At 49.6% G+C, this 27,813-nt stretch overlaps 1 protein-coding gene across 2 annotated transcripts in view; it reads left to right on the forward strand.

The window, feature by feature from the left end:
• The first annotated feature begins 7,812 nt into the window (after window positions 1-7,812).
• Window positions 7,813-27,813, forward strand: part of ANXA6 (annexin A6) — a 49,372-nt gene continuing 29,371 nt past the window's right edge. For both annotated transcript variants that reach the window (XM_045815268.2, XM_045815269.2), the window contains exons 1-6: window positions 7,813-7,965; window positions 20,117-20,159; window positions 24,790-24,880; window positions 25,529-25,623; window positions 26,167-26,280; window positions 27,253-27,343. In XM_045815268.2, coding sequence (XP_045671224.2) covers window positions 20,142-20,159; window positions 24,790-24,880; window positions 25,529-25,623; window positions 26,167-26,280; window positions 27,253-27,343 — 409 coding nt within the window. In that variant the 5' untranslated portion in view covers window positions 7,813-7,965; window positions 20,117-20,141. The remainder of the gene's footprint in view (window positions 7,966-20,116; window positions 20,160-24,789; window positions 24,881-25,528; window positions 25,624-26,166; window positions 26,281-27,252; window positions 27,344-27,813) is intronic.

A 27,813-nucleotide genomic window follows, 5' to 3' on the forward strand; every position in this document is an offset into this window, starting at 1 on the left:
GAAACTGATTCCTATCCCTTTCTCTACTATTGTACAGACAGCAATAGAACAAAACAGAAGTGCACAGTCATAGGACCCAGCCAGAACTCTCACCTCTTATTATTCATAGATTAGGACTCTATCCATTTAATAAATAATAATAATAGCAACAATGCTTATATTTATTATCTCATTACTAGGAGCTAATTGCTGCTAAGTGATTTATATCATGATATCAGTGAATTCCAACACCAAACTCGTGAGGCAGATATTTTGTAATACCCATGTACTATAACTAAGAAAACAGAATCTCAAGGGGAATAAAAATGGTTAATGGTCACTCAGCTAGAATGTCATGGAACCAGAACGCTAGGTTTTTTGTTTTTTGTTTTTTGTTTTTTGCTTATTTGCTTCTTAATTTAAACACTGTGCTCTAAAGCATGGTGTCACGCAGTTTGTCCTTATTACAGTGGCTTTCAGGCCTTTTCACAGGGACCCCAGCCTTCTTGTAACTCCCTCCTTAGGGGTCAAGGTAACTTCCTGGCCCGACTTTACTGGGGGACTTAATTGTACACTCTCACCGTCAAAGGAGACTTCTGAGACTTAAATGTGCTGTTAAACCCAAAAGAAGCGAGTCTGCTTCTGGGATCCAAGAAACAGCACCTTAGGGCAGGCACTAGATAGCTACGTTATGGCCGCTCAGTGAATGAGCCTCCCTGGGTCCCAGGTTCCACGTCTTTGAGGTGAGATGATTGTGCCTGCTCTGCTCACCTCGGTTGTGGAGAGATAATGCGTGCAAACTTGCTTCATGATTTACGAAGTATACGTAAGCCTTCTAAGGTTCAGTGGTTTCTCTTCTACCTTGTGCCTGAGACTGTGAATGGATCTCCTCTCAATGCGGGGTGGAGGGGAGGGCAGTTTGGAAATATGAGGAGCCTCAAAACGTATTCATTATCCTTTTATCTGGAATTCAAGTTTTAGGAAACATCTCAAAGCCGTGCTGAAAAATTCAGAATCAACCTAAATGTCCAACAATGGGGGGTTAGTAGATAAATAAATTATATTACCATAGAAGGGAATTTGATAGAGTTATTTTCAATGTTTTGGAGAATATTTAATCACACAAAATAGTGTTCACAACAAATTAAGGTGTATCAAGGAAAATAATATTTACAGTAAGTTTCAGGTTTTTGCAAATAAAAGTATACATGTGTGGTACAGAAGTGCTCCAGCAGCGCTGTTGTTAAACTCATTGTTACTGTCGTTGTTGTATAGTAAAGGAATGATGTTAATCGTTGCATTGCTGTAGGCTATCTTTGGATTGTAGGATTATGGTTTTAAATTATTTTCCTCTTTTGATTATCTATAATGAGCACCCAATATTTTCACAATAAGAGAAACAAAAATCATTTAAAAAGCGGTTCTGTGATTTTTAAGCCTATTTTTTGTTTGCATACTGTTTCTCCATCTGTCCACCGTCCAAGTGACCCACCTGTCCAAAACTAACTGTCCTCCCGTCCCTGAGACCCTATGGCTGAAAATAATCTGCTTCATGCCAAGTGGTTAGAAACTCCTTCTGTTCTTCCCCACAGAGGAGCAATCCCCAAGTCTTTCAGAGGAATACCAGGCACTGAGAATGTGGAAGAAGAGGGTCTTCCTGGTGGCCCTGTGAACGGTACCCCTGGGGGCGCCTTCCTTTAGTGAAGGTGAGAATGGGAATGCGCCAGGCCAGGCACAGTCCCCTGATGGAGGCCGGCAGAACTGGAATCTGCCAGCAGGTGGCAGTATCTGCCCACTTGCAGCTTCTCCAGGGAGCAACCCCGAGATCGCCAACATTTCTCCCCTGAAGACAGGGAAAATGCAGTCCAGAGAAAGCAGGGGAGAGAGTCTGCAATCACAATCCGTTGTTCTGCCCACATCTCCACACCACATTGTCTCTCTTACAAACACTTTAGAGAGGCCACTCTATGTAGGAAGGGGCTTGGAACAGCACCAAAAAGATGAAGTCATCTTAGCGTGCTTCCGTCCCACATTTGCCTCCTTCCAGGCTTTGTGTCCACCAGCCAGTGAGGTTATGTGACATATGCTTATTTGCTATTCCACAGTCCCTGGATGTTTACGTTGTCTCCTTTCTGTGGGTAAAAATACGATGTGGAACCTAAAAAGCTTTCTCTGTATCTCAAATTATTTTCTTAGAACTGATTCCCAGAAATGACATGATCAGTCAAAGGAAACAAGCAGTCTATTAACCCTTTTTTCTGCAGCTCAGGGGATAAGGCCCTGGGCTCAGCAGTCAAGGGGACCAGGCTTTCAATCCTGGTTCAGTCATTGGGGCTGACTGGGGGCAAACGCCGTATTTTCTCTGAACGTCGGTCATCTTTACTGCAAATGAAGGATGCTAACAGCCCCTACACTTGTATGTTAGAGCCCGTTCTCTCTCCAAATATTGCTCCCTCTCTCTTCCATTTCTTCACTCGATCTGATCATTCCCATCAGTTCACAAATATGCTGTGATGTCACCAACCCTAAACAAATAAACCAAAACCCTCCTCTTGATCCCCACCCCCAACCAGGGACGCCCCATTTTCTTTGCTGGCCTTTGCAGCAAAACTCCTGAAACAAGCAGTTGGCACTTGTTTTCCTAAGCCCGTTCCCGTAAGGCCCTTGCCCCCAACACTCCACTGGGCCTGCTCTGCACAGGAAACGTCAACCTTCACATTGCTAAACACAATGACGGATTCTTGGGTCTTGTCCTACTGGACCTAAGAGCAGCATTGGCACAACGGACCGCTTCCTCCTCCTTCAAATGTTTTCTTCTACTTGCTTTCCAAAACACCACACGCTCCTGGGTTTCCTTACACCTCACTGCAAGCTCTTTCCCAGTCACCTTTGCTGAGTTCTTCTCTTTCTGATTCTTTTTTTTTTTTTTTAAGTTTTACACTTATTTAAGTAATTTCCACACCCAACATGGGACTTGAACTCACGACCAGATCAAGGGCTGCAGGTTCTTCCAACTGAATCAGCCGAACACCCCTTTTCTTTCTGATTTTTTTTTTTTTTTAAGTAGGCTCCTTGCCCAGCACAGAGCCCAATGTGGGGCCTGAACTCATGATCCTGAGATCCAGACTCTGAGATCAAGACCTAAGCTGAGACCAAGAGTCGGATGCCTAAATGACTGAGCCACCCAGGTACCCCCTTTCTGATTCTTAATGTAGGAGTGACCCGTGGTTCTCTTCTCCTTTGACAAGCTCATCACTTTCTCTGGCCTTGAACAGTAGTCCTATGCATGTGACTTTCAAATCTGTATCCCCAGCCCTGACCTCTTTCTTGAATGCCAGATGTGTCTACACAACTGCCTCTTTGACATCTCCTCTTGGATATCTAATAGAAATCTTAAACAAACTGATCAAAAACAAGTCATTTTTCCCCCACTTCAACCACCCAAATTTCTCCTCCTGCAGTTTTGTTCATCGCAGTTCATAGTAACTCCATCCTTCTAGTGGGTCAGGCCAAGATCCTTGAAGTCATTCTTGGCTCCTCTCTCTGTCTCTCACCTTATATCCAATCCTTCAGGAAATCATGTTCATTTTACCTTGAAGTCTATCCAGTCTCTAACCACTTCTCACCAACTCCATTTATGCCACTCTGGCTGAGGCACCAGTATCTCTGACCCAGATTACTCCAAAAGCCTCCTACCAGATCTCTAGCTCCTATTCTTGTCCCCCATTTAGTATTCAATATTCTTGACACAGAAATATATCATCTCCAGAATATATAAAGAGCTCTTACAACTCAACAACAAAAGCACAACCCAATTTAAAGAATGGCACAGGGAAAAAAACCAAAATGGGTGAAGGACTTGAATAATTTGAATGGGCAAAGGACATTTCTGCAGAGAGGATGTATGTACAAATGGCCAATAAACACATGAAAAGTTGTTCAAGATCGTTAATCATTACCCGGAGACACCAAAAAGAGAAAAGAAAAGAAAACACTTAGCTATACTTCAGTTATAAAAACAGAACACAAAACCACAAAATACCATTTCACACCAACGAAGATGGCATTAAAAACAAAAAATAAAAAAATGGAAAATAACAAGTGTTGTCAAGGACATGGAGAACCCCGTGTATTGCTGGTGGAAACAGCTCAGCAGTTCCTCAAGCAGTTAAATATAGAATTACCATTCAGACTAGCAATTCCACTCTCAGCAAATATGGAAGAGAATTGAAAACAAGCCCTCACACCAGTATTTGTACACAAATGTTGATAGCAGCTCTGTTCACAATGGCCAAAAAGAGGAAACAACCTAAATGCCCATCAGCTGATGAATGGATAAGCAAAAGGTGACATATGCGTTCAATAAAATATTATTCAGCCATAAAAAGAATGAAGTACAGACACACGCAGCAACACGGAGGAACTTCAAGACCGCCGTCATGATGGTTAATCTTCCATGTCATCTTGACTGGGCTAAGGGACGCCCAGAGAGCTGATAAAACATCATTTCTGGGTGCTTCTGTGATGGTTACCATCTGATTCACTGAGAGATTAGCATTTGGTGCAGTAGACTAAGGACCTGCCCTCACCCATGTGGTCAGGCATCATGCAATCTATTGAGGGCCAAATGGAACAAATGGCAAAGAAAGGGTGAATTCAGCTCTCTCTCTTCTTGAGCTGGGATGTCTATCTTCCTGCTCTTAGACACACACACACACACACACACACACACACACACACACCCCGCCCCCCGCCATTCTCCGGCCTGCTTATTCTAGCAGAATCACACCCCTGGCTCTCCTGATTCTCCAATTTGCAGACAGCAGATTATGGGACTTCTCGGTCTCCATAAACTGCCTGAGCCAATTCCCATAATAAATCTCCTCCTATATCTATTTCTATATACCCTGTTCGTTCTGTTTCTACGGAGAACCCTAATACAATTATGCTAAGTGAAAGGAGCCAGACACGAAACCGCTTCATTTATATGACACATTCAGAATAGGCAGATCCATAGAGGCAGAACGCAGTTGGTGGTTTCCAGGGGCTGGGGGAGGGGAGAGTGGAGAATAATCACTTAATGGGTTCGGGTTTTCCTTTAGGGGGAGGAAACCGGTTTGGAACTATGCAGAGGTGGTGGTTAGATAAGAATGTGAATGTACTAAATGTCATTGAATTGTTCACATTAAAATGGTTAATTTTATGTTACGTGAATTTTACTCCCAAAGAAAGAAGAAAAAAAAATGTCATGTCCCTCCTCTACTCGGCACCCTGTAACAATTCCCCAAATGCCTCAGAGTAAAAGACTAAGTCCTTACAAGGACCCACAAGCCCTCTCCTCCACCCCCATTTGATTTGGTCCCTCCTTATCTCTGTTCTCCCGGTACTTTCCCTCCCCCTCACTCCACTCCAGCCACACTGGTCTTCTTGCTGTTTCTGGAACATTCCAGGCCTACTCCAGCCTCCAAGCATTTGCTCCAGCTGTTTCCTCTGGCTGAGACACTCTTCCTACAGCTTGGCTACCTTCCTTACCTCTTCCACATTGTTTTCAAATCTCCCCCTGTCATTGAACAAGAGGTCTTATCCTGCAGATTACCTCATCTTTCTGTGGGGGTCCCAATGGCAGATTCATTGGCACTGATTGAAAAATCCCTGATTGACCAATTAAGACTACATTTCTGGAGGAGGTTGAAACAGATTAGGTATTAATCCCCAAGCCACGGTTTGTGAATTCAGTCTCAAAGACACTATTTTGGGCCAGTGGTTTTATTTTTAACAGATTTCATCATAAGGTAATTATGTTCATTTCTTCTTAGTCTCCTACTAGATTCCATTCACCTTTCTGGTCACAACTTAACATCACTCTCATTTGGATACCCAGGTTGGGCTTGGTTCATCTGCTGTGGGCCAGCATTGCACTTTAGAGATTACAGCTGTACAAACTTTATTGTAACAATGACCTAACCATCTGTCTTCCGTGAGAGTGAACACTCCATGTGGGTAGGTCAGGGCCCCACTTCCTATGTGTTCACTTCAGTCTCCAGGCTCAGTGCCTGGCATGCAACAGGGACTCAATACATTTTGTTGGGGGAATGAATATGTTGGGGAAGAAACAATTCCTCAGCCCTTCCAAGGTCCTCCTAGCTGGATTAAGAATCAAATAGACATGAGACAGATTAACAGGAGAAAATCAAATTTAGTTTCATACGTAAGGGGAATCCACACAGACATGGAAATCCCAAAGACACTGAGGCAACATTACACTTATACGAGCTAGGCAGAGGGGTAGGGGTCTGAGGAAGACCATTAGCAGGAAGGTGAGAGATGTCTGGAAAATAAAGTTTGCCCTGTTATGAAGATAAGTTTCTTAGGTAAATTGGAATGTCTTGTTAAAAATTCTCTTCTTGGCACCTGGGTGGCTCAGTTGGTTGAGTATCCAACTCTTTTTTTTTTTAATATTTTATTTATTTATTTGACAGAGAGAGGGAGAAAGCACACAAGCAGGGGGAGCAGCAGGATCATGACCTGAGCCGAAGGCAGACGCTTAACTGACTGAGCCACCCAGGTGCCCCTGAGCATCCAACTCTTGATTTTGGCTCAGATCATGATCTCGGGGTTCTTGGGGTTAGCCCCCTGTTGGTCTCCATGCTCAGTGGGGAATCTGCTAGAGTATTCTCTCCCTCTGCTTCTACTCTTCCCCCAACTCCTGCAAGTGCGCTCGCTCTCTCCCCCTCGAATAAGTAAATAAATCTTTTTTAAAAAGTTCTCTTATTGGTACAGGCTCTTGCCAATGTAAATTTAGGCAGTCGAGGGGGAGGTAAAGAGCTTTTCCTGACTCTGGTTTTAACTCAAAATAATCTTCATGCCAAAGTGGTCCATCTTGGAGCAGCCTGCCCTTGGCCCCTATAAATAGATGAAAGGACATAGTTTCCAACCAGGTCTCCTTGTGGGAGGCATAGAGGATTCTGAACTAGTGACAGATTGAGGACAGCCATTGGAAAAAGCTTTGGATATCACTATCTTTTGGATGAGCAAATTTATAATCAAAGCAGTTACGTGTCTTGCCCATGCGAACTCAGCAGGTGAGTGGCAGCCCAGGTTGCCATCCGTCTATCTTTTCACCAAAGCAGAACTTCTAAGGAGGTGTAGGGGATGGGAGATACTACTGACCTTTGCTGCAGGACCACCTCTTCCAGGAAGTCTTAACAAATATCCTGGAGGACAATCATTCTGTTTCTTCTGGATTCGCAAATAGTTGATCATTTTCTGTGTTCCAGCATTTGCCACACAGCCCTGGGTTTTAACTGCCTGTCTCTTTGCCTTTCCTCTGAACTATGCACTCCCCAGAGCCAAGCTCAAGTAAGTGTACCTCTGGAGTCACTAGACCCAGGTTCCCCCCGCAGCTCCACAACTTACTAACGTTGCCACATTGGTCAAATAACTGGACGTCTCTGGACTCTCCTACTCTGCAAAGTGGGTAAGTAATGTCACTAGCCTAGTGGGGCTATTGAGGAATGTTATCTGATCAGGCAGATAAGTGCTCGGCCTCAATTTTGTCAAGTCTCAATGTTCTGTTTCTCAACAAAGCTTTGGCGAGTGGTAGGAATTTGGGGGGAAATGTCCAGTTCAGGAAATCGGAAGCCCTGACTTCTGGTCCTGAGTGGCCCTGTGACCCTGGCCAAATCCCTCTACCTTCTCTAGGACTCGGTCGGGGTCTGAGCACTGACGTAGGTGCTGGCGGGGCCCTTCTCGGCCGGTGACATTCTAAGATTCCAGGAGCGAATGAACTTGGGGGGTGGGGATGGAGGAGGGAAGGTGGGGCGAGCCGGATTGGCCTCCGCGCGCCACGTGTCCGGCCCGCGAGCCTCCGGCTGTCCTCCCGGCCCGCCCCGCGCTGCGGCTGCTGCTACTGCTCGGCTAACGGGCTCCCACCCTGCGAGCTCTGTGTCCGTCCGCTCGTTCGCGACAGGAAGCCTCCGCCGCGCGGTGAGTGGGTTGAGGCCGGAGAGGGGATCGCATCAGGGGACCCTCCCCCCTCCCGGGGGCTGCAGAGACGTGGGGACAAGCGATAAACGCCCTGTCATCGCTGACCTGTGCCTCCCGCAGGGCTCCAGGGAGGGGCGCGGGCAGGGGGCGGGCGCGGGCAGGTGGGGGGCCGCGGGGGCGGGAACCCGAGGGCGCGGGAACCCGAGAGGGTCTCGGGCTCGATGTGTCTGGGGGAGCGCAGTGGAACAAATCTAGGACTGCGGGCGCAGAAGCGAAGGCTGGGGGATGGGAGGGGAACAGGGGAGGGGAGGGGGGGGGCGGACTCTGCCGCGGGTGCGGTCCAGGGGCTGGGGGCACTCGGGAGGAGGCAGCGCTGGATGCTGGACGTGCTTTGGGAGGGGTAGGGGGGCTGGAGAGACTTAGAAGACCTGGGGTTGGGGGCAGCAGGACGGGGGGCGGGGGGGCGGGCGGTCCTAAGTACCCACAGGGAAGGGTGTGGCTGAGGAGGCCAAAGACGGGCTGCAGGAAGAGGCAGACCCTCCAGCCGCTTGTGAAGTGGTTTCTGTGTGTTGTTGGGGGGAGGGCTCTCGGTGTGCAGACCCGTGGGGAACTGGCATGTTCACACCCCAGGGACCCTCCCGTCCCTTTGGACCACCGCTGGCCTGAAGGAGACTTGCAACTGGGCCCTAAGGCCAGATGCCCCACCCTTCTGCCTGCTCCCCGCTCTCCGGAAGCCTAGTTTAGGCCCTACCAAAGCTTAGGTCTTCAGATAACTCCCGAAATACCAGCATGGGACTGAAATACCCTGAATCCAATCCCAGCTCCATCATCGACTTGCAGTGTGACCTTGAATCAATAGCTTTCCCTCTTCGAGTCTCAAACCACTCCAAGTCCAGAGCTGATACAAACCCAGCCCCTCTCCGTGGAAATGATGGCTATTGTTAAAATTGATTAATTTGTCAGCTGCAAGGAATGATTACAAGTTTGGGAAGTCTTGATTCCAGGCTTGGGAAGCCTTGTAGGCCTTGTAGGCCCTGTAAGGGGAGGGGTGGGGTCCTTTGGGAAGAGAATCCAGCCTTTGCTGCCTTCCTACCCCTCCTTTTCTCTAAACCCCCTCGGGTCTTCTTTGACAATTCCAAATTTGGACATATGGCTCCGGGGTTGGCCAAAGGACTCTGGTTTCCTCAGTCTGCCCTTTTCACTCACTTCCCCCTCCCGCCCCACCCAAAGCACACCTGAAATTGCTGGCCCCACTGACCCAGAAGGGATATCCTGTCCTGCTTTGCCCTTCCAGGTGAATGACCGTTCCAGCTGCTGCTCCCACAGACCCTGCCCTTCTGGCTGGCAGGCCCAGTGCCACACAGAGGGCACTGGCCTGGGAGTCCGTGGAAAGCAGGGTTACAGTTCCCGGGCGCTGGAGGGCTCCTTGGGCAAGGTCCTTCCCCGCGTGGGCCTTCGTTAACTGGCTGTAGCAAAGGCTGCTGAACCGGCTGCCACTTCCCGCGCTGGTATTCTAGGATTCAACTGTTCTGAGTAGGATTCTGGGAGTTGGGTGGGGCTGGGGAGGGAGGCCCAGGCCTGCATCCCCCTCTGCAGCTGTGACAGTCACTCATCCATCTTCCTTTGCCTTCCACCCTTTGTTCCCAAGGCACTGGCTGCTTGGATTCAGAAAATATTTGTGGTTTCTGGGTAAGGGCCATAGCTCTTGCTGGGGCAGAATGTGGATACCAGTGTGTAGAGTAGGGGGCTGTCCTTGGGAAGTGTGGGACCTTGCCTATTGCAGCTGACCCTGGGAAGGGGTGGGGGACGCTCTGCAGTGTTGGGGAGCTGCCAGCGTCTGGAGCCCTGGAGCCACTGCACTGCAGCACCCAGCAGGAGCCCTGGGCCACCAGGCTCCCGCCCCAGCCGCTGCCCTGCCTCTGAGCAGCCAGGCCCTGGGCGCACCTAGCCCTCCAGGCCTTCGTTCCTTCCTCCCTAGAGGGGCAAGAGGTGTGCCCAGGGCACCCAGCTGGTAAAATGGGTTGGGGCTGCATGACTCTTCATGTTGCATTATTCTAGGATTTTCTGGGGAGGCCCGGGGGGTATCACTTAGCCTCACCCCACACAGCTTCTCCAAGATACTTCCTGGGTGGGGACAACGTGCAGGATGTGGTCTGTACCCTGATTTCTGAGCATGCAAGTCCGGGGCTTATCCGCACCCCTGCCACCCCCACAACGGAGGAGAGGAAGTCTTGAGGGGGGGGCCTTTATGCTTAGACACTTCTTGGCTTGGAACCCAGCCACACTGCATTTCCTTTCCTCCTGGGATCGAGAAGCTCCCGTTCTTTGAGCCTCAGATTCCCCATCTGTAAAAAGAGGATGCGGCTGGCACTCACCGCCTGAGATTATAAGACGGCAGAGGTGAGCGTGCCTGGTGAACCGTAGAGTGCGGCACACCGAGAAGCAAGGGCTCCCGTTGTAATCTCGGAAGGGTGTGGTGCTTGAGAAGGCAGGTGACCTGAGCCTCAGTTTCCTCATCTGTAAAACGGGTGTCTCGGTACCTCTTAAACCGTAATTAAATCATAATCTCCTTTACTTATTGAACCTTCCAACTTGCCAGGCCCTGGCTGAACCCTTGGTGTATTGGATGCTGCTTCCCTGCCCATTTTGCAGATGTGAAAAGTCAGCCCTCAGAAGTTTAGGGGAGAAATACTACTAAATGCACATGTGTTTCCTATGCGTCAAGGCCACTTCTAAGCTCTAGATGTGTCTTCGTTTCATCCTCACCACAACTCCTCTGAGATCGGCACTATTTTTATCCTGTTTTACATACGAGGCTAAGTACTTACCCAAGTCCACACAGCTCCTGAAGGGCAGGTCAGGCTTCAGTCTCGGGCAGTGTGGCTCCAGCCTCTGTCCTGTTGGACTCTACAATTCCTACTCTCACAAAAGTGACCTGAGCTGGGATTCAAACCCCGGCCCATCCATTTCCAAGCCTGGGGCAGCCTGATGATCTCCTGGGGCCTTGCCCAGCCCTGAGATCAATGGTTCTGGGTCAGGAGAGGGAAAGACACTGCTCTCTAAGAAACCTGAGTGTCTCGAGCTGGAGGGGGTTGTGCCCAGGCTCAGGGCCAGGAGTGGCATTTCCCCGGGCTTCGTCAGAGGCTAGCTCCTGGAGGACAGTGGGGCTGGTCCTGATGTCTTCCTGCAGCCTGGGGGAGGAGCCATCTGCAAAAGGGGAGGGGAAGGATCGTGATCTTACAGGCCTCGGGCCTCTGAAGTCCGGTGCACACATCCTGGGAGGTGCTAAGATGATTTTCTGTGGTACAGGAAGAAACTATGAGGCCTCTTACTACATATGCTTTTAATCTCATGCTTATAAAGTTTATTTTTATCATGGTAAATACTCAATTTTTGTTCCTTTGGTAGCTGGGGGTACATAGGATCAAAGCAATGATGGATGACAGCAGTAGGTTGCCGGCCATGAAACAATGACGGATGACAGCAGTAGGTTGCCGGCCGTGTGTGGGTGGGAGACTCCTCTGTCTCAGTTTTTGTTCTGTCCCCATCTCCTACCAAGGGTCATGCTCAGTAAATATTTTTTTGAAAAATGAGCTCCTCCTTAGTCACTAATTTTCTTTATCACATTGGGCAAATTATACTTAACCCCTCAAGTTATTTCCTGTCCTGGCTGTATGATGAGGAATCAAGCACAGTTCGAAGACCCCTAGCTAGGCTGGATGTCCTTTTATTGTGTGATTCCCCCCCCACCCCAATGGGGGTTCCTAAGGAAGCAGTAAAACAACTCAGTGCATTTCACCCAACAATCCTAATGAGCCACACCCTGTGGTAAGGGGTGCAGCAAAGAAGCAGACACAGTAATTTTTAAGAAACAGTAAAGTCATGATTCAAAAGATAGAGAAAGATCATGTGCCAAAGATTTTTTCTACTCACTGACTAATGACTGGACAGGCAGATATTACGGCCAGCTTGAAAGAGACTCAGTAGACACTTTTATTAAAAGGAATGTATAAATGGAGGCAAACTGGTTTTTCTGGTCAAAGGGGAGAGAGATTAATTGGACCTTCACCAAATAGGACAGTATGAGCATGTCTGTTAAGAATTATTTTGCATTACTACCATTTACCTACAAATGACTGAGCTGTAAAATTGCTCAGACAGACTGGAATCATAACCTGGAGAGTTTGAAGTAGGGATTTTTTTCCTAGAATACCTTGGAGGCGGGCAGCCTCCATCTGCTCGAGGAATGGTAAATCCAGAATGGTTGAATCCAAGTCAGTCGAATGTAGATGGCTTCTGAGTACTGTGGGGGTTCAAAGGAGAGAGAAATCCATGTTGGCTTCCTGGAGGAGTTGGAAGAATCACCTAGGAAAATTTTTAAAAATTACCAAAGCCCAGGCCTCACCCCAGAACTGATGAATCAGAATCTCAGGGGGTTGACCTTAGGCTTTGGTAAATTGGAAAAACTCCCCAGGTGGGATTCATGAAGCCGGAATTGAAAAGCAATGGTTTTGATGCTCCTTGGCTAGATAGAAAAGGCTGGTGAAAGAGGTTCTTGGCTTGGGCGGGTGGGAGGCGGGGAAGGGGAGTGGTGGTGGGTGAAGAGGAAAGAGGGGATGGCAGATAAATCAGGAAGGATGTCGTGGGCCTTGAATGCTGAGCTGCGAGGGCCCGCATTGAAGGGGGTCACTGGGGCCACGTGGGCAAGCAGTGACACAGCTCAAGTTAGAGTCCCCCAGTCCCTCCTGTGGCACAGAGGTCTGGGTGAGTTTTTGCGTGACCTTCCACGTTACTTTTTGATTTTTCTCAAATTGCCTTCCCCCACACATATCTGGTTTCACCCCCTAAAACTCAGCATCTCCTCCCACCCTAAATCACGCTCTATTCCTCCAAAGCATGCAACGTACCTTTAGAAGACAGAAATGCTTTTTCTTAGGCCTGTGTTTCTGTTCTGACATCCCCTCTCTCCTCCGTCCGCTTCATTCCATGACATCCAGACTCCTGATTGTGCCCGAACCCTAACCTGTGTCTTTAACTCGATATATACAACACACGTGCAACAGAAAAGGACAAGGTAAAAAAAAAAAAAAAAAACCATTTAGAAAGTTGTAGTATTTTTGCTCATTGTGCCCGGTACCCCACAGATGGTGACTGGGATGACAGAAGCCACCACTTACTAAACATTTAATGTGTTGCTGGCCATGCTGAGCATTTTACCTGCCTTAGCCCATTGAATTTTCACAAAAAAACCTTATGAGGTTAGCATTTCCTAGATGAAGAAACTGAGTCAGAGAGAAATAACAGAACTTGCCCTAAGTCATGAACTAGGAATTTTCTGGAATGTCTGAATTTGAACTCAGGCTAGGACTGCAGAGCCTGTGTTCTTTATTATGAGGCCACACTGCCTCCGTTGTAAATGTTTGGGTATATCATAATAAAAGCTATCATTTCTTTTTTTTTTTTCTTTTTAAATTTTTTTTTTAATGATTTTTTATTATATTATGTTAGTCACCATACAGTACATCCCCGGTTTCCGATGTAAGGCTCGATGATTCATTAGTTGTGTATAACACCCAGTGCTCCATGCAATACGTGCCCTCCTTATTACCCATCACCGGTCTATCCCATTCCCCCACCCCCCTCCCCTCTGAAGTCCTCAGTTTGTTTCTCATAGTCCATAGTCTCTTATGTTTCATTCCCCCTTCTGATTACCCCCCCTTTCTTTATCCCTTTCTTCCCCTACCGATCATCCTAGTTCTTATGTTCCATAGATGAGAGAAATCATATGATAGTTGTCTTTCTCTGCTTGACTTATTTCACTTAGCATTATCTCCTCCAGTGCTGTCCATGTTGTAGCAAATGTTGAGAACTCGTTCTTTCTGATAGCTGAGTAATATTCCATCGTATATATGGACCACAACTTCTTAATCCAGTCATCTGTTGAAGGGCATCTCGGCTCCTTCCACGATTTAGCTATTGTGGACATTGCTGCTATGAACATTGGGGTGCATATGGCCCTTCTCTTCACTACGTCTGTATCTTTGGGGTAAATACCCAGTAGTGCAATGGCTGGATCATAGGGTAGCTCAATTTTTAACTTTTTAAGGGACCTCCACACTGTTTTCCAGAGTGGCTGTACCAACTTGCATTTCCACCAACAATGTAGGAGGGATCCCCTTTCTCCACATCCTCTCCAACAATTGTTGTCTCTTGCCTTGTCTATTTTTGCCATTCTAACTGGCGTAAGGTGGTATCTCAGTGTGGTTTTGATTTGAATTTCCTTGATGGCTAATGATTTTGAACATTTTTTCATGTGTCTGTTACCCATTTGTATGTCTTCATTGGAAAAGTGTCTGTTCATATCTTCTGCCCATTTTTTGATTTGTTTATTTGTTTCTCGTGTATTGAGTTTGAGAAGTTCTTTGTAGATCTTGGATACCAGTCCTTTATCTGTAGTGTCATTTGCAAATATATTCTCCCATTCCGTGGGCTGCCTCTTAGTTTTTCTGACTGTTTCCTTGGCTGTGCAGAAACTTTTAATCTTGATGAAGTCCCATAAATTCATTTTATCTTTTGTTTCTCTTGCCTTTGGGGATGTGTCATGAAAAAGGTTGCTTTGGCCGATGTCGTAGAGGTTGTTGCCTATGTTCTCCTCTAGAATTTTGATGGATTCCTGTCTCACATCGAGGTCTTTCATCCATTTGGAGTTTATCTTTGTGTATGGTGTGAGACAGTGGTCAAGTTTCATTCTTTTGCATGTAGCTGTCCAATTTTCCCAGCACCATTTATTGAAGAGACTGTCTTTTTCCCACCGGATGTTTTTTCCTGCTTTATCAAATATTAGTTGCCCAAAGAGCCGAGGGTCCATTTCTGGGCTCTCTATACTGTTCCATTGGTCTATGTGTCTGTTTTTGTGCCAGTACCATGCTGTCTTTGTGATCAGAGCTTTGTAGTACAGCTCGAAATCCGGCATTGTGATGCCCCCAGCTTTGTTTTTCCTTTTCAACAGTTCCTTGGAGATTCGGGGCCTTTTCTGTTTCCATACAAATTTAAGGACTGTTTGTTCCAGTTCTTTGAAAAATGTCCTCGGTATTTTGATCGGGATAGCATTGAAAGTGTAGATTGCTCTGGGTAGCATGGACATTTTAACTATGTTAATTCTTCCGATCCATGAGCATGGAATATCTTTCCATCTTTTTATGTCTTCCTCAATGTCTTTCAAGAGTGATTTATAGTTTCTAGAATATAGGTCCTTTACGTCTCTGGTTAAGTTAATTCCAAGGTAACGTATGGTTTTTGGTGCTATTGTAAATGGGATGGATTCCCTAATTTCTCTTTCTTCAGTCTCGTTATTCGTGTATAGAAATGCAACTGATTTCTGAGCATTGATTTTGTATCCCGCCACGTTACTGGATTGCTCTATAACTTCTAATAGTTTGGGAGTGGATTCTTTTGGGTTTTCCATATAGAGTATCATGTCGTCTGCAAAGAGAGACATTTTGACTTCTTCTTTGCCAATTTGAATACCTTTGATCCCTTTTTGTCGTCTGATTGCTGTTGCAAGGACTTCTAGTACTATGTTGAATAATAGTGGCGAGAGTGGGCATCCTTGTCGAGTTCCTGATCTTAAGGGAAAGGCTTCCAGCTTTTCCCCATTGAGAATAATATTTGCAGTAGGCTTTTCATAGATGGCTTTTATGAGATTGAGAAATGTACCTTCTATTCCTACACTCTGAAGGGTTTTAATCAGGAAAGGATGCTGTATTTTGTCAAATGCTTTTTCGGCATCGATTGAGAGGATCATATGGTTCCTGAGTCTTTTCTTGTTGATATGATGTATCACGCTGATTGATTTGCGAATATTGAACCACGCTTGCATCCCAGGTATGAATCCCACTTGATCGTGATGGATAATCCTTTTAATGTACTGTTGGATTCTATTAGCAAGTATCTTGTTGAGGATTTTGGCGTCCATATTCATTAGGGAAATCGGTCTGTAATTCTCCTTTTTGATGGGGTCTTTGCCTGGTTTGGGGATCAAGGTAATATTGGCCTCATAGAATGAGTTTGGTAGCTTTCCTTCTGTTTCTATTTTTTGAAATAGCTTTAGGAGAATAGGTATTATTTCTTCTTTGAATGTTTGGTAGAATTCCCCAGGAAAACCGTCCGGGCCTGGAGTTTTGTTATTTGGAAGGTTGTTTATCACTGACTCAATTTCTTCATAATTAATTGGCCTGTTTAAGGAATCAATTTCTTCCGGTTTCAATCTTGGTAGTTTATAGGTTTCCAGGAAGGATTCCATCTCTTCCAGATTGCTTAGTTTATTGGCATATAGCTGTTGATAAAAATTTCTAATAATCCTTCCAATTTCAATGGTGTTCATCGTGACCTCTCCTTTTTCATTCATAATTTTAATAATCTGGGTCCTTTCTCTTTTCTTTTGGATAAGTCTTGCCAGTGGTCTGTCAATTTTATTGATTCTCTCAAAGAACCAGCTTCTAGTCCTGTTGATCTGCTCTACTGTACTTCTGGTTTCTGCTTGATTGATTTTAGCTCTAATTTTGGTCAGCTGCTTCCTTGTGCGTGGATTAGGCCTGTCCCTCTGTTGCTGTTCCAGCTTCTTGAGGTGAGAATATAAAAACTGCATTTTAGATTTTTCTGTTCTTTTGAGTGAGGCTTGGATGGCTAAAAAGCTATCATTTCTTGAGCCTTTACTCTGTAATAGGCACTGGGCTTAGGGCTCTTCACCTGCTGTTTCATTTGTTTCTCAGTACTTGGAGATTATTTTTATGTGCATTTTGCAGATGTGGAAATTGAGATTCAATGAAGGTAATTTACCTAAATCACAAACCGGGGGCAGAGCTGTGACTCACAGCTAGGTCCGACCTCAAAGCCCATGCCTCTCTCATGAGTTGGACAAGCCCCGTCCCCTGTCCAGTTCTTGGTTTCCCCAACTCTTGCACTTTGGGGCCAGCGGCAGCCCACGAATCCTGCCAGTTCTGGTGTGTTCTCTGCCCCAGAGCATTCCTGCTGGAATCATTCTGGAGCTCCCAAAGGGAGAGGAAGGAAACATGATTGCTTATGGGCTGAAGAACTAAGGCAGGGGCTGGCCACAGTAGCACAAAGCCAGTAGGAGACTCTACCCTAGAATGAATTTCTGGAATGATCAGCCACAATGAGCCCTCCTGTATATCCAGGTCCTGGGAGGAGAGAGACACAGGTTTAGAGTGGCCACACCTGCCAGTCTTGAGAAGCTGTTTCAGCCAGGATGATAAAACTTGCATACTGGATAAGGGGGAGGTTTGGAGAAGAACCCTCCTGGGACTGATATTCTGAGATTCTACTGTGAAAATCTGTAATTGGAATCTATAAAAGCCTTTCTCATCCACTCTGGATTTTCCCAAAGAGAAAGTGATATAGCCCCATTTTATAGATGAAGAAACTGACGTCCAGAGAGGGAACCTGACTTGTCTAAGGTTACAGATAGATTGGGAACCAGACCTAGGTCTTTTTCTTTGGCCCCTTCCTAATGTCCTGTTGCAGCCAGGGTCCACAGTTGTGTGGGGGTTTTGACCTGGGGTTTGGAGGCACAGATATTGGCCATGGTCTGGGCCTTGGCAAGTCACTTATCCTCCCTGAGATGTCTTCACTGCACCCAGAAGATGAAGGGCCTGAAGTAGTGGATGGTTAAGAGCCCTCTGGGATTCTGAAACTTTGTGCCTAAAACATTTATTCAGCCAAATGGAGAGGTAGGGTCTGCGTTGCTCTGGAAGGGAGCAGAGACCCTTGTAAAGCCAGGTTAATGGCACCGGTGTGATTAGCTCCAGAGCTCCCCTGAGCCCACAGAGGAGGGGCTGTTGGAGATGCCCTCCCTCCTCCCCCACCCCTGAACTGCAGTCTCCACATCTAGTTCTGGAAGAAGCTTACTTTCTGTGTATACACAAGACCTACATTCGCATGAAGCACATATAAACTGCTCTCCGAGCTGAAAATATTTTCCCGAAGACTCAGAGGCCCTTCCTCTAAGCCATCTCTCCTTGGAAAGGGGCTCTTGTCCAGATGGGCCTGGGCTGCAGCCAGCAGCTGAAGTTTCCAGCAACAAGGCCAAAGGAAAATGCTTCCAGACTTGAGGTGCAGGTGATAGGCCTCAGCCCTCCCTGCCCAGAGGACTTTCCGGGCCTCCTTTGGTCCCTATTGCTGTGCTGGCCTTGGGGGTCCCTCACCCTCTGCCCACACCATGCCCCTGGCTGGAAAAGCTAGAGCCGGCTCCTGGCCAGACCCTGGGGTAGATGTGGTTTCCCGTCCCCTGCCCACTTTCTGATGAAAGTTGCACATTTGTACAGAGGGGCCCCTGGTTGTCAGGCAAACAGCAGAGTTTCCTCCAGCTCTGCTGGGGTTGCAGACGGATCTGTCTCCTCTGCTGTTCACCCCCAGCCCCACCTCCTGTCTGTCTGCTGACTGCAATTTGGGGGGTTCATGATCAGGCACTGGGGCTACAGGCAAACACAACAAAGCCCCGTCAGAACCCCCCACCAGTACAGTGAATGCCTGGCGTCCTGGGCTCTGCCCTTGACACAAGCTACGGTCTCATCCTCCAACAGCCCTACAAGGCAGGAAAGGGAAATCCCCAGCTTTGTACGTGAGGTGACCTTGAACTCAGAGGTGAGCAATGTGCCCAAGGTCACGGAGCTAATAAGTGACAACATGTATTTGAATCCAGTTCTGTCCGTTTGACTCCAAAACCTGTGTTTTCCCCACTGTGTCGCACCGTCTCCAGCGGGATTATGGGCTGAGGTCAAGAAGGGCCGATTTCCCCTAAGTCGTTGTGTGTTTTGTTGTTGTTTGGTGGTGGGGGACGTGGGGAACTGGAAAGCACTGAGCCAAAATGCCACCCCGGTTTCTCCTCTTCTAGTTCAGCTCTGTGTAGGTCTTACTGAATAAGCCAGATAGAGTTTATTATTCTTACTTTTAAAAAGTAATACACAGACATGGCTTAAAAAGATCAAATGATACAGTCCTGACCGAAATGGAAAGCAGCGGCCCTTTCTCCTCTTGTCCCAGGAAAGTGGCTTCACTTCCACCTTTGCCTTCCTGCTGGCAGGGCTCGCCGGCCCGTGCCCCCTTCTCTTCCCCTTTCCAAGCCGGGGACAGCCCTTTCTCCATTTCTTTTTTGGTATAAGACGTTTTTGTTTATTTCTTCCCTCTAGACCCTGTCTCCTACACCCCCTTTGATAAGATCTTGTGTCCTGTTTGTCCTGACGGGGAAGAATCTAGAGCCTTTACTGTGGCCTCAGGCCCTGGTCCCCCGCTGTGGCTTTAGCCACCCTGAGTCCCTTGACCGCACGCCCCCACGTACCCACGTGGTTCGTGATCCTCTGACCACGCGGCCTGGGCTTCTACTCCTGACCAAGCGTTATCTTTTCTCCTTACTTTTTGCCATATGCTCTTGTTATTCTTCCCCATTATAGAGTGAGCTGCAGAAAAGCAGGGTTTTAAAAATCTCTTTTATTGATTGCTGTATCCGCAGTGCCTAGAGCCATGCCTAATCAGAGCAGGTGCTCAAGAAATCCTCACTGACTTAACACGGGAACACTAGCCCTGCAGATATTTGGAGCAGGTGGCCCAGAGCCCTTTGAGCGTTCTCATCTGCAGAATGTTAAGCCATGGCTTCTGGAACCATGCTTGGTGACTTCAACATAGAGCGTGCGTGGTGCAGATAGCTTGGACTATGGAATCTGGACTTTGTTGAATTCAGTTTTAAGCTGTGTGACTTTGGGTAAATGATGCAACCTCCCTGACTCCCCATCCTCCATTTTGTCCTCTGGGGGGAAGGGAGAATCGGATGGCTGTGAGGATTGAGTGGGATATGTGGGAAAGTGCCTGGCATGGCCCAGAGGCGGCGTGTGTTCAGGGGTCATGCCCTGTCTCCCGCTCAGTTCCAAGTCCCTCTCCCATCCTGGTGGGAGAGTCTGGACCCAGGCCAGTCTATCCATTGTCTTGAGGCAGGTCTGGGTGGACTTGAACCTAAAGGGCTGGAGGCAGCTGGAAAGCAGCAGGAGGAGCATAGCTTCCCTCAGGAGGCAAGAAGGCTGAGGAAACTGGGGGAAAGCATGGAGGGGACCACACTCATGGGTCTCTTTCTTCTCCACAGTGTTACCACTGCAGAACCTGAGACCATGGCCAAACCAGCACAGGTAAGGAGTCTCTCCCCTCCTGAAGGCTGTGCTCTGCCTTTCCTGGGCTCCTAGAGCCAGTAGGCCCGCTCTGCAGATCCCTGGTACCTTCATCTAGAAAGGAGCAGGAGAGGTTCTCAGGCTTTGCTTGCTCTCCTTACAAGTCACGTCCTGCTTCGTTGCAAGTGCCCATGACAGCACACCACATCCTAAGCAGAAGGGTTATGTATTGGCTTCTGTGACCGAACAGCCCAGGGCTTCAGGCTTGGCTGGTTCCAGGGACCCAAATGATGTTGTCAGGATTCTGCCTCTGTGAGTTGAACTTCTATGGGTGGCTTCACTCGTGGGCGTTTCTTCCCTGATTTGGCACTCTAGCCACCAGCGGGCCCAAGCTTCCGTTCTGCCTCCTGGGCGGCCTGGGGGAAGCAATATAATTTATTCGCAGTGATTCCAGGGAAAGGCCTAGGTTTGGTTCTTATTGGCTGGGCCAATGGTGATTTGGATTCAGGTGGTAGAGTTGGTCCGGCCTGAACTATGTGGCCCAGAAGTGGTTCCCCGGGAGAAGGCTGTCGAACAGGCAAAAGCATGAGAGGGTTCTCTCTGCCGTGGAGGTGGGAGTATCCCTTGTCGCATGCATCTGGGATTACGTTTCCCTGGCTTGGGAGGCCCCCGTCTTTCATGCTGTGCGACCATTTTGCTGGGCAGTGGCAGTTGAGGTGTGGCGGAGCTTCTACTCCTGGGTGTGGCCAGGATCGGGTTCTGTCCTTGGGCAGAGCGAGGTGTCCTTCTGTGCCAGCCTTCACCCGAGAGTGACCCCTGTTGGCTAGCATCAGAAAAGGAGATAGGGCCGCTGCAGTGATGAGATGGGGAAGGGAGAATGAAACCAAGGGACACCTGACTAGGCCCCTTTTGCTCCTCACTTCGGTCACAGAGCTACTGGCCACAGACATAACACAAGTGCTGTGTGATCCAGGGAGTTCTTTACCCTCTCTGGGCCTCAGTGTTCATGACTTGCCACCCAGTGAACGAGGGCCTGTTCACAATTTTTGAAGAGCATGGTGTGTTACACGATACAGGATCAGTATTCAAGAGAGTCCCAGCTGTGGCCTCCCTATCCGCCTCTGAGTAGCGTACTTTGCACAAGTGTCCTCTCTGACCAGGAGGAGAAAGTGTTAGTGGTTATGGGCAAAGGTCCAAGGTATAACTTGCTGTTCCCCATTTTCCGTATGTAGTCCTACCAGAGCTCCTTCCGGGGAGGCAGTCACATTGCAGGGTTCTGCATGACCAGAGTGCACAGAGCAGATCGTGGGAGGTCAGAGGGGCCAGGACCTCAGGCACAGATCTTTGGAATCCAGCTCCAGTGCTCCCAGGCCACGCTTCTGCCTGGCTGGCCCGTGGTTTCTTGTTGCCATAGACCAGGGGCCAGTAGACAGTCTGCAAGCAAGAGTCCCAGGGTGGCAGAGCTTGGGGGTCCCTTGTCCCATGAGAGGAGCTGGAACCCCCACGCACGGCACTCATGTCCGGTGGAGGCAATGAAGGAGCTTGGTGGGCACACAGGTTGAGGAAACTGGGAAAGGTGCCTGGAGAGAGCTCCTGGGGGAGTGAGGGGCTGATGTGCTGCAGGGGGCAGGCATGCTGGAACAGAAGGCCAGAGAGGAGAGGCTCAGTGGGGGTGGGGGTGGGGCAGCAAAGGTAATTTGGCACACGTGGAGTGCAAGGGTTTGGGTGAGGGAGGGGGTTGCAGAAGACAAAACCGGAGAGTTTGAGCAAGGTCTTCCTTCCATTCTTGAGCTGAAGTTCGATTCTCTTGCTTCCAGTGATTAACACCTCCATTCTGCATCTCATGCACCCCCTTCCCCACACACATACCCCCACGCACACACGCACAGAACAAGCCACTCTCTTCTCTGTTCCAGATCACCCCCAGTTATTTCTGCTGTGTTAATTGTGCTATTCTCCCTGTCTTTCCTCCTAGAAGAGGGGAGCTTGGGGCCCAAAGATGTGAAGAAATAGCGTGGTATCAGAAAGGTCCCAGACGCATGGCTCTGTGGTGTTCATTTCCCAGGGATGTTCTGGATTGGAACTTGCTGATGGGCATGAGAACACTGAGGACCGGGCAGGAGGGGCAGGCTGGTGCCTGGAACTCCAGCAGCTGCAGAGATGAGGCCCCGGTCAGGTGTGGTCACAGCAGCTCTGAGGTGGAGTCCTGGCCCGGCAGCTGTCTCTCTCTCGGGAGAGGCCGCAGGCTCCTATTCTAGCAGCAGCTGGGCTGGGTCCCAGGACCTCAGAGCCCCAGGGGCCAGGCGCTCACCAGCTGGCAGCAGGACCTGCTGAATATTTCAGGGTGGAAAGTCCCTTCTCTGCTCTCCCCTCCCCTGGGCCATGGGTGCCTGAGGCCAGGAGTCTGTCCGCCAGAGGAGCCACAGGCCGTCTAGGTGAGGAGAAGCAGAGATGCAGACTTCGTGAGGTTGGCATGAGGATGACCGATGGTGGGAAACCAGGCCTGGGTGATTGGAAGGACTGTCTCTGTGCCTCTAAAGGTGACCAGTGCTAGGATCCCCCCATGTCCGCCTCTTCTAGTGGCCGTGATCCCGAGGGCCCCTGGGAGAGTTTATTATCTTTATGCAAAGATGCACCTGGGAAACTGGCCTCACTTCTCACTGAACCGGTCTCCAAAGGAACATTTGGATCCAGCTCCCTGCCAGTCATTAGACTGCCCCTCCCCCGGGAGGACATTGCCTCATCTTTCAGTTGCAGCCCTGTGCTCAGCCACACTGTGGGAAGAGGGGCAGGCTGAGGTGGAGGAGACCTCTGCCCTTCCACCTTCTCCTCTTCTCGTTCCTTCCTGGCAACTTGGAGTCCCATGGTCTTGGCGACTTTCGTCGTCTGCACCGAGCGCTGAAGAATCTGGGCTGCCTCCCCGAATGTTCTCGCTTGCTCTTGCCTCCAGGACTTGACCGTGCTGTTTCCTGCCTGAAGCCTTCCCCCCTCTGCTCTTCTGTCCCCCGCCCCCAGCCCTTGGGGCCCGCTGTCACTCATCCTTTGGGTCTCAGCAGAGAATTCCCCTCCAGGAAGTCTTTGATCTGCTCAGAATATATTCAGTCCTTCATCCACGCATGTGCCTGTCCATCCAGGAAACAGATATTCAGTGGGTGCTTGGTTGTGCCAAGCTGTGTGCTGGGTGCTGGGATGCATGGGGCGGGGGGGCCGGGGAAGACAGGCACTCCTAGGGCTTTCTCAAGGGACTGTCTCTTCTCTGGTCCGGGTATTTGGCATGTGTTTCTCCTTCTCTGCCCAGGGGTGTGATCAGGTTGCAGGGGACTCACGGATGGCGGGAAGAGGGCCGTGTCACCCGCCCTGTCAGAACTTTAAATAGCAACCCTGCGCCCACGCATGCATACCTCAGAGGAACAGAACTGCAAACATAAACCAAGGAGCATCCAGATGTCTGGCCAGGTCCTTCAGGGTGGGCACCGGGCGACGCAGGAGATGCTTGGAGGCTCATTTTTGCATTTGCTTCTTACTCCTTTAAGGCACGGTGTATGCGGGCCACCCCCAGTCCTTGCACAGAGCCTTTGCTGGTTCCCTCCCCCAGCTAGAATCGGCCTCCACTGTTTTCCCAAATTACCCAGCCTCTGTCTTAGGTATTTATGACGAGTTCTATGCTAATTTGTGTGTTCGTCTCTTTCCTCTGGGTCCGAAGCTCATGAAAGACAGGGGCAGGTCTTCCTTCTTCCTGAATCTTCAGCGCTTAGCATTGGGCCTGGCCCAGGCTAAGCACCCTTGCACCGTGCCGTGTGCTCATGGGCTCCAGCCCTCCCAGCTCTCGGCCACTCTCCTGGTGCCATACTTCTCTGGGGCCATGTAGCTGACCCACATCTGACTTCTCTATGAGGCAGCCCATTGTGCATTCAGATTCAGTGTCTAAGATCCTCTGGCTCGGCCTCTCCTCCCTTTTACCCCAAGGACCCAGCCAGCTTGTCCTCAGATGCCAGCTGCTAGCTCAGTTTACTGGGCCCAAAGGGCGGCATCTTGTCTTGGCATTGATTCCGAGGATAGCTCTGGGCTTCCCTTGGGCCACGACCTCACCCTCAGAAGCTGGAAGCTGCAAGGTTTCTGGAGCTGGAGAGCAGAGGGGAAGAGGCCAGAGATCTGGGCTCTGTGGGACCCTCTGCTGGAGGCTTTCCTTCTTTAGGCTCCGATTCTTTGTTTCTGTGATACGGATCATCTTAGGGCTTCTACAAGTTGGAATCAGGTTAATGGAGGCCAAAGGGCTTTGTAAACTGTGAAGTGTCATAAAGGTATGAGGAGCTCTCGTTACTCTTACAGGCATCATTTCTACCCCTTGCACTCAGCCTGGCTTTTTCCTCTCTCCTGGGTCCTGGCAAGGTTGTACGGTGCTGTGGGCTGGACGGAGCCACCATCCTGCGGGGAAAGGGCACAGTCCTTGGGGCAGGCTCTGGCAGGCGGTACAGGGAGAGTCGTCCCTACCCTTGCCTGGGCTTTCTGTAGTCAGGGCTTGATTTTAGGGGAAGGGAATTCAGCCTAGACTCTGCCTATGGCCAGGTTTGAGAGTGTGATCTGGGGTTGGGGCTGGGAGCCCCGTTTAAGTTAAGGTCAGCAGTTTACCTTCTGTTTTTTCTCTCCACAGGGTGCCAAGTACCGTGGCTCCATTCATGACTTCCCAGGCTTTGACCCCAGCCAGGATGCCGAGGCCCTGTATACCGCCATGAAGGGCTTTGGTGGGTGCTCGGCCACCAGCAGTGGGGCCCCAGGAAAGAGCAGGGGAGTGGGGATATTCCCAGTGGGGGTGAGGTGTTGAGATGTGCTCACTCGTTCTTTTGTCTCCTCTTTTGATTATTTTTCATTATTTTATAATGAAATATTCCAGACCAACCAAAAGGTCTAAGGAATAATAGAAGCTTCACCCACAGACCTGCCACCCAACTTGAGAAACAGCACTTGCTTCCTCATAGAGTCGAAACGTCTTCGGTGGGTCCCCTCCTGAAGCATCACCGCTACCTTTCCTCTTGGGAGTCACTGCCACCCCGAACTTGTTGCTGCTTATTCTCTTTTATTTTTCTTGTTTTTGAAAGAACCCTGTCTTGGGTGTTAGGATACCTGTGTTTTTCTAAACCAGGTCTCAGTGTGAAAGCTTGGATGAGTCCTTGCTCCTCTCTGGGCCTCAGTTTCCTTATGTGTCTGATGAGGGGCTGGATCACAGGCCCTCCGACCTCAAATACTGTGGGTGCTAGGATCCTTCTCAGTGGGGGCTTGACAGTCCCCATAGATCCTCCCCCACCGACACCACCGCCTGATGAACAGAAGCCCCTGGTGGGCTTCCTGGAGGCAGATTGGGGGAGGGTCACCAGTGCCCTCCTATCTTCCAGGCAGTGATAAGGAGGCCATCCTGGAGCTCATCACTTCTCGGAGCAACAGGCAGAGGCAGGAGATCTGCCAGAGCTACAAGTCCCTCTATGGCAAGGTAACCATGGCAACCGCAGGGCCCATGGGGTGGGGCTGGGGAGCTGATCTCATTCACCTGGTCTCCTGTTGTATTCCGGCTCAGCCTCCGTGCTGACAGTTCTGCCCTCCTTTGTTCTCCCCTTCAGTCAGGCCCCATTCGGCCACAGATACATCTACGATACTTGCTATATGCTTGGGCCCCGGGCTAGGGGTTGGTGCACACAGGTGAACGAGACCTGTGAGGTGTCAGCCCTGTGGACCCACAGATAGTGGGAGAGACACCCAGTCAACAAGCGAACAAACAGTGCTGGGGGGAGAGCACGGTGCCACGGGCTCGAATCCTGCACCGCCATTGCTCGCTGCGTGGCTTTGGGCAAGTTCCCTGATGTCTCTACGCCCATTTCTTAGGGTTGATGAGAGCCCATACCTCCCAGAGTGGCAGGTCCACGGGCTTACTGAGCCCGGTGCCTTACAGAGTAGGGGCTCATTACATGTAACTCTTACCATAAGCGCTCGTCCCCTTCCTCCTCCATCTCCTCCTCCCTCCCCGACCCCGACCCAGGACCTCATTGCTGACTTGAAGTATGAGCTGACGGGAAAGTTTGAACGACTGATTGTGGGTCTCATGAGGCCACTTGCCTATTGTGATGCCAAAGAAATTAAAGACGCCATCGCGGTAAGAAGCACGGGTCTGCGTGTGTGTTGCGAGTGGGGGTGTGCTGAATGGGAAGATTCTGGTCTCTGCCACGGGCACTCACTGGGCCCTGCGCCCACCAGCAGTGTGGCCTGCTGCGAGAGGCAGCTTGCGCAAACCCTGTCCCGGGGGGTGCCGCAGTCTCCTCCAGATGGCCAGATGTGGGACAGATGTTGGTGTGAGACAGATCTCATAAGGGGGGCCCTGGGCCCAGACCCCAACACAGCAGCTTACAGCCCTGAGGAAGCAGGATCCAGGGGCGTAAAGACAAGTTGTGCCCGACGCTCCAAGGCCAAGGGCGTAGTAAAGGAGGGCAGGCCCAGGGTGGCTTGAGAGGGCATCGCAGAAGATGAGGGAGCAAGCTGGGCCCAGAAGCCCCGGGGAGGGTTTGGTTGATCAGAGTGGGAAGGTCATTCCAGGCTGGGTAAGATGTCAGGAGAGGGGGTGGAGGTGTGTGTCCGGGACAGGAAGTGCGGCTCGGTCTGGTTGAAGGAGAGGGTGGCTCGCTAGCAAGCAGGGAGGGATCAAAGCCCTTCAGTGTACCTGGCGCAGGACAGTCTGTAAAGTGCTATGAGCTTTGCCTCAGATGAGGTGTTCAACATGAATTTACTTGATGTATTGGGAAGTTTAGCGATGGGAGAGATTGCCTTCTCGATGTCCTTGTGAGTTTGGCAGAGCCACTGGCATCATTTCCATTTTACAGATGAGAAAACAGGCCCAGAAAGACAACGTTTCTTAATGAGAGGTCACAAAGCGAGCTGCTGGCAGAGGCGGGACTAGAACCTATGTGTTTTGATTCTCAGGGCAGTGGCTCCAGTCTGGCGCGTAAGAGCTATGGTAGGAGCTCCCTGAGTGTTGGGGGTTCCATAGCTCTGGCCACTCCAGGAGCCCAGCCCATGGCTGGTGGTGGCCTCCCATCCCAGCCTGACTCTGATGTCCCTTCTGTTCTCCCAGGGCATCGGCACTGATGAGAAGTGTCTCATTGAGATCTTGGCTTCTCGGACCAATGAGCAGATCCACCAGCTGGTGGCAGCGTACAAAGATGGTGAGATGGGCAGGAGGGGCCATCAGGACTTAGATATGAAAGGAGGGTAATTGCAAGGGTGGGGACCCTAAGACTGTCCATCCACTTTCTTTCCTCTTGCCCTCTGATCTATCCATCGTTTCTCCTTGTCAGAAATAGCTGCTCTGTGCAGCAGGGTTCTAGGTTCTCAGGATATGGTGGTGGGCAGAACCCATGTAGTCCCTGCCTTCTAGAATTTACAGACTAATGAGGTAACAAGGGATACAGGCAATACACAGGTAAACACGATGATGACACATTGTTATACAATGAAGTAACAAGAGTCCGACTTTAATTCGGAAGGACCTGGTCCAGACAAGTGGTCAGGGAAACTGTGTCTTGGGAGGGAATAAGAAGGAGCCAGTTGTGTAAGGGGTGGGGAGAAGATCCTGGCAGGCAGAGGGAATGGCAAACCCAAAGGCCCTGGGGCAGAAATGAGCCTGGTACTAGTG

The sequence above is a fragment of the Ursus americanus genome, chromosome 15, assembly GCF_024610735.1.
Source record: "Ursus americanus isolate L20-20 chromosome 15, mUrsAme1.1.p, whole genome shotgun sequence".
Classification (NCBI taxonomy): domain Eukaryota; kingdom Metazoa; phylum Chordata; class Mammalia; order Carnivora; family Ursidae; genus Ursus; species Ursus americanus.